Source organism: Carassius auratus, chromosome 16, assembly GCF_003368295.1.
Source record: "Carassius auratus strain Wakin chromosome 16, ASM336829v1, whole genome shotgun sequence".
NCBI classification, from domain to species: domain Eukaryota; kingdom Metazoa; phylum Chordata; class Actinopteri; order Cypriniformes; family Cyprinidae; genus Carassius; species Carassius auratus.
The window spans coordinates 16,109,390-16,116,599 of NC_039258.1; the positions used below are offsets into that span (position 1 = coordinate 16,109,390).

Sequence of the window (7,210 nt, forward strand, 5' to 3'; positions counted from 1 at the left end):
GATGTCTTCAGAATAGTCCATCTGCCATCAGTGGTTCAAACGTAATGTTATGAAGTGACAAGAATACTTTTTGTAAACAAATAAAATAAAAATAATGACTTTATTAATTTAAATGTAACATTTACTCATTTAGCAGACGCTTTTATCCAAAGCGACCTACAAATGAGAACAAGAGAAGCAATCAGACCAACGAGAGAACAACAACAGTATACAAGTGCCATGACAAGTCTCAGTTAGTCTAGCGCAGTACACATAGCTATGTGTTGTGTTTGTTTGTTTGTTTGTTTTTTCAAGAATAGAATAGAAAAGAAGAGTTGTTGTTCAACAATTCACCTCCTCTGTGTCTCTCCGTATCACCATAATGCCATTTTGGAGAATGAGCTGAATGGAAGTGTTCTGTACTGTATTATGCTGTTTTCATTTAAATCAAAGCATAAATACACATAGAAAACATATCATATGGCTGGCACGGTATAGCGTACGCAGTTTGAGTTCAGCTCATATTCTCCGAAATGCCGCTGCGATGATACGGAGAGACACAGAGGAGAAAAATGTTTGAATAAAGTTAGTATTTTTGTTTTCTTCATGTACAAAAAGTATTCTCGTGGCTTCATAATGTTACAGTTGAACCACTGATGCATAACAAACTAACTGAGACATGGACACATCTATACATAAAAATTATATGTAAATAAAAACAAAACAGACATCTAAGACTAGCGAAGCATGCAGGTAGTGGCCGGGGACGGCTGGTATTTTGAGGGATGGTGGGGAGTACTACAGCATCTCTCCCAGGCAATCCCACTATGGCATGAGATGGGCATGGGATTAAGCTATGGTATGTTGTAGCCACTAAGGAATCAGGGACAACCTTAATTATCTATTTAATATTTATTCATTTATAATTGATTACCATAATTATTCATATCAATATTATTACTTGCGTCCTTCACTTTCCTCCACCCTTTCCCAATTACAGTAAAATCCTTATTATTATTATTATTATTATTATTATTATTATTGTTATATCAGTTATGAATCTATTAGATAGTCGATTATTTGTATGCTACCTCCCACACACCTATACAATGACGGACATACACACACACACACATACTAACAAGAATACATATACAGGAGTTATCAGAATTATCTTTAAATGTTAGCTATCAGTTTATATTTTAATTTTTCCAAGTGTTTTTGTACATGGCACTTGTAATCATTGTCACATTCTTTACTTGCATAATAAAAAAAATAAAAATTAAAAAAGGAAAATTCCTGCTGGCTTGTTGTCGTGGGAAGCAACGTGATGCTATTTTCCAGGTTATTGGTCTGTAAAAAAATGTCATCCCTCCATTACTCTTTATAAATTGTTTTATAATTTAAGTTATAAAAACCTTTTATTTTTCGTATGTATTTTAGGTCAAACATCAAACATTTTTACAATATTGTTTAACATAGGAAGTCCTATTGTTGACTACACTACAGTTCATTGTTTTTTTTAAGATCTTGTTATTATTATTATTGTTGACCGTAAACATGATGATGAGTTAGGCCTACATAGTTTTTACACTAATAAAATGCATATACTTTCAAGAATTTAAAACATAAATGAGAAAAAATTTGGAGTGATTAATAAAGATGATACCTTGGGATGTTTGTGTTGATCGGTGCCGAGAGCCTGGTGGGCAGCACACCAACATGTAATGCCATTGTACACGAGTCCTGTTCCTCCTCTCTCTCCCGGTTCACTTTCTTTCCACTTACTGTCCCTTCCAAAATAAAGGCATAAAAATGCAAATAAATAAATAAAATTTTACATTATTGGTATTCTTGATTCCCAAAGATCCACTCAGTATTTCCCACATGATAAATAATATATAGGGTACAATGGAGCTAAAGGCACACCATAAGAATTTGTTTTGCTTTTAACTACAAAGTTTATGATTGCAGAAAAAATATACATTTCCATTAAACATTTATGGAGCAACAGATTTTGTGTGAATATATATATATATATATATATATATATATATATATATATATATATATATATATATATATATATATATATATATAATGTCTAAGATAATACTTGTTCAAAAGAGTCACTTCAGCAAAGTTTTTACTATGTTCTGCATATTTTTATAAAATCAAATAATTTTTGTTTAATAAATATGCTGTGATTAAAATGTTCATACAAATTTGAATATAAAACTATTTTAAAATACGGAAACAAAATCATTTTAAAAAGTAAAGATTCTGAAAAGATTGAAAGAGATCCTTTACCCTAATAATTGAATAAAGAGGCTAGTAAAAACAATTGATATTTTATTATATGATATGACTTATGTTATTCTAAACATGATGATTATGGACACCCAACATATATGATATTTAATCTACCATCTGAATCTAAGCACACTGTAAAACACAGCAGCCCAATTAAGTTATATAAATGTACTTTTTCTCTTTAACCCCATTTGTCATTTTAAGTTTTGAATATAGAACTAAAGTTTATTCGTTCCTGAAGATTAAACGTAAAGTAATTGTCTTGACTAATTCTGAGTTGATTGCATGAACATTTTAATGGTCCTGAGTCTTCCACATAAAACATATGTTTGTATTTGTACATTTTGATTGACCACCTTAAATGTTAACTGAAAATAAGAGACACTCTAATGAGGAAAATGACAGCGTGCTGCACCACAGGAGACAGTTACAGGACTGATGCTGTTCCTCTCTCTTCCGCTAGAGGGTACAACACACTCTCTGCCCGCTAAACGCAGAACAGCACACACTTCCTGTGCTCGCTCGAGTCGTTGATAAACAGCGAGCACATGCTGAGCACAATTTTTGTCGTTTTGTCTCATAACAAAATGACAATAACTTTGATTTAAATACTAATTTAGTAGCTTGATATTTTGCAGTTGTCATGCCTCTGCTATTATTACACGCTGCACAATGAAAGACTTCACTACTCCGGTATGTACTGTATGGTGAGGCAATCCTATTCGCCACAGTTAGAGTAGAGCTCAGAATGCAGACATTAGTAACTATTAGTTAGTAGCTTAATTTGTAGTCGCATTACTGGGTTTATATACGTGGTGCTTTTTCGTTTTCATTATAGCTGTTTTACCTGCAAGTTTGTTGCATTATCCAGTGAGAGTTTGTATCTGCCAGTGCAAAACTGTTTCATGTTTTCATTGCGATTTCAATCATTTGTTTTGCAATAATGTTATACTTAAAGGTCATGTTTGTAGTGCAGTGCACACTTCTAAGAGCACTGATTTACGCGGCTGTTTTATTTGTTCATAGGGCATTGATGGATTTTGTAACAGAGTTTGCCACAGCCATGTCATGTGTGATTTTGTCTGTGTCATCATTGCATGCTGCTTATCGGCTATTCAAGGTAAACATCCATTCAGTGTCTTGAATGCAGCAACTGTTAGTAAGATGCATATTATGCACTGTTATGACTTTTCTTTCTCTGTTTGCAGGACCACAGAGCCTCATCAGTGGGCTTCCTCCTGATTGGCCTTTCCTCTGTCCTTTCAGTCTTTTCTCCCAGTAACCAAACTATCAAATCACTCACGAACGATCTAGAATGGGCAGGTGAATCACTTGGTCCTGTTCTTGTTACTTTTGACTTCTTGTGGCTAAGTGAGGACCACATCACTGCTAGTATCCTCCTGATTGGCTCTACTTTTTTCATAATGCTCTCTGATTGGTTATCATCAGATGGGTTGGTCGTTATGTCACGCTGCCTGGCATTTTCCACCCTCTCCTGTTCGCTGACAGTGTGTGCGTTTGCTGAAAATGCAGCAGGGGCAGTAGGGAGTGTTGCTCTCAGTCTGCCTTTATTAGTTTCCCCAAGGACCAGATCTGGGTCTTTGGGTTCCCTAGTGATGCCTACAGAAGGACTTCTCAGCTGGATCCTTAAAGTCATCATGGCAGTAGGATGCTGGACCACTGGGAAGGCCCTTAATAAATACCTGTTTGATTTAAAAGGCTGGGACTGACTAAAGCAATGGTTTCTAAAGACAACGGAGAACCACAAAATGCTACTTTCGTACTCTAATTATTATCAGTATAGTGTTACTGTTGCATATAAAGGCCTTTTCTGTCTTGATAAGCTAACAGCATATTATAATGTACTACAGAAACAGTTTATATATATATATATATATATATATATATATATATATATATATATATATATATATATATATATATATATTTGTAATAAAATAAGGGAGTTTGCTTATACCATTAAATCCATTACACTGACTTTGAGGTCTAGTAAAACCCGTGAGCAATGAATAAATTGTTTTAGCATCTGCAACAATGAAGTCTTTGTAAGGAAAGAATGGGACTCTGTTTAAACCAGTGTTGCCATGTCCTGTCATTATGAGCAACTTTGGTAAATGTGCATGATAAATTAACTCATTAATTGACATGTCCAGTTATATATATATGTGAATTTTTCTAAAATAAAGTAAATATTAAGTTTTTTTAAGTAAAAATGCAACTTAAAGAGATAATTAGCCTAAAAATGACAATTCATTTACTCACCCACACCTCTATGAATTTACATTACATTTAAATTTATTCCTTTAGCAGATGCTTTTATCCAAAGTGACTTACAAATGAGGAGTAGAACAAGCAATTCATCATAATCTCTTTCTCCTGCTGAACACAAAAGGAGTGATTTTGTTTAGTCACTGCAGGTTCATGTATGGTAGTTTGTTTTACTTGCGAGATCTCATCTCTGACAACACTGGTTTAAAGATGCTTAGTGTTATATGTTTGAGCAGAGGACAGGTTGATTCAAACAATGATGCACAGAAAAGAAACATCAGTGTATGCTGTTGCAATAAATCTTTATTTATTTTTTTAACCTGAATTGGCAGGTTTGTTGAACAAGTCACAAACTTGTATTATTCAAAATTAGGATTTGGCATGGACTTGATTATATGAAACGTTGAATAAAATATTAAAACCAAACATTATTTCTTGCTCACTGGATGTGATGTTATTTTAAATATCATGCTGATGCATCTTGTAAATGAGGTGTTCGATAATCACGAAGGACACGTGGGAATCGCAAGCCTAGATTTAGTGCTTGTAGTGCACTAATGTAAAATCCTTTTAGGAAGTCTCCATTGAGATATGATTTTAAATTAGCCATTAGACTTTTATTTCTTCAATATTATGACACTTGTAATAGGGAAGGGGTACGTGATGAGGATGGTCCATTACAGTCAGCATTTAGTATCCTGGAGGCCTGAGCATAAAGCAAGGCATTTTAATCATTCTGATTGATGATTATCCCTGGCACTTTGCGAACGATTGTATCATTAGAGAGAGCATGGTATCAATAAAGTGTTCCATCAGTTTTAAATTTATTATAGTAGCTGTAACCCTCTAACATCTGCCTCAGTTTAGTGGTGCTAGCTAAGGGAGGCACCTTTTGGTTTTGCTTATGCAATTGACTGTGGAATTGCTTTTGCTTGTACTTTTTTGAAAACTCCTGAACCTCAGTATTAAACTTAGAAGCAAATCATACCCTCTATGCCTTATTTTTTGCTTAGTAGAGAATTAAACGGACAAAAAATGTCCTAGTATCTAAGAACTGGAATGGATCACTGAACCTTGCAAGTGGGCTTATTTGTTACTTGTAAACAGCTAGCAACCACCTAGACCCAAACAGTCATCCAGATCACCCTACCAAACAAGCAGCAACCACTCTAACAACAACCTAGCAAATGCCTATAATCAACCAGAACACCGTAGCAAACACCCAGCAACCATGTAGGATACTATAGCAAACACCTAGACCCAAACAACCATCCAGAACATTATAGGAAAAAAATGATTACTAGACTATAGCAAACACTTAGCAACCATTAAAAACACCCTAGCAACAACATAGCATACTCTAGCAAACAACTAACCCTAGCGACCATACAGATCAATCTAACGAGTATTTAGTAACCATCTACAACACCTTATCACACACTTAACAACTAACTATTTTAACTATATCTATATTTGAACTATTTATTGGTTCATTTTGCATACACAGCCAATAAGCTTGCTGCTTTGCATTTAAATGGCTGGTTTGCATCCACTATAGCATTTTGCAGTGCTTTTAAAGTAACTCTGAAACCCTCCACCTTCCCCTTCCCCAGCTCCATGTGTATAAATCTGCTACAAGTTATTTTCTATGATATTAGTGCAGCAGAAGTATGTCTTATATACTCACCCTCACGGCATATTTATTGGCAGTAGAAAGTTCCTGTACTTGCTTTTCAGCAGCAGCAGTAATCTACAAAAACAACAGCAGATCTATTCCGCCAAGACCAAATACATTTACATTGTAATTAGGGCTGCACGATTTATGAGAGAAATATAAACATGGTTTCCCCCTCTCCCTCTCTATTGAAATTGTGTTCCAGGGAGATCGCTTAAACCCACGAACTAAGAAATATTCTGCAACAAAGTGTATAAGTAGTTCAATTTCACATTCATTAAGATTCGCTCCAGTGTCCTCACTCCTCTACCCACCCTGCATCATGCCACAATATTATATGTATTTTTATCATGACAACTCTCTGAGGATTTAGCATGGTAATGTATATGACAGTGTTAATGTTTTTGTTCTTGGTGGAATAGACCTGCTACACTGCTACTGCTGTGACAGAGACTTGCTTCTTCCAATACATCCACGAGATGCTGCTGTGAGCATGTAAGAAATACTGCTGCTATATACATATAACATAAATAACACCTATATAGAATACTTGAATCCAATGGTTCTATAGCAGATCTATGTTGCACCTGCTACAGCAAGCATTAGCCAAGTATATGAATTTTGAGGCGCGAGCTCATTGGCTGCTGATACAAAAAAAAAAAAAAAAAACCTTGATAATGATGTCATTATGTGAGATTGAGTTTGAACTATCATACTGCGCCATGTTCTGCTGTGTTGTGACCGAACTTTGGATATATGAATCATGTCAATATAAAAGAAACTTTTTGAGAAACAAAAAAGGGTCACTCCTAAAAAAGTTTAAAACCACTGCCCTAGCAACAATCTATGTTACCCTACCAAACACCAAGCAACCACACAGAACACCCCAGCAACCACTTGGCACATAGCGATCATGAATACACCAGAAATTATACAAACCCGATTCCAAAAGAG

The 7,210-nt window shown here is 34.9% G+C and overlaps 1 protein-coding gene across 1 annotated transcript; it reads left to right on the forward strand.

Annotated features, from left to right (window-relative positions):
* The first annotated feature begins 2,783 nt into the window (after window positions 1-2,783).
* On the forward strand, window positions 2,784-4,180 carry LOC113116837 (uncharacterized). Its single transcript, XM_026285160.1, has 3 exons — window positions 2,784-2,985; window positions 3,319-3,412; window positions 3,501-4,180. The coding sequence occupies exons 2-3, from the start codon at window positions 3,326-3,328 to the stop codon at window positions 4,020-4,022; spliced, it is 609 nt and encodes a 202-aa protein (XP_026140945.1). The 5' UTR covers window positions 2,784-2,985; window positions 3,319-3,325; the 3' UTR covers window positions 4,023-4,180.
* Window positions 4,181-7,210: the final 3,030 nt, after the last annotated feature.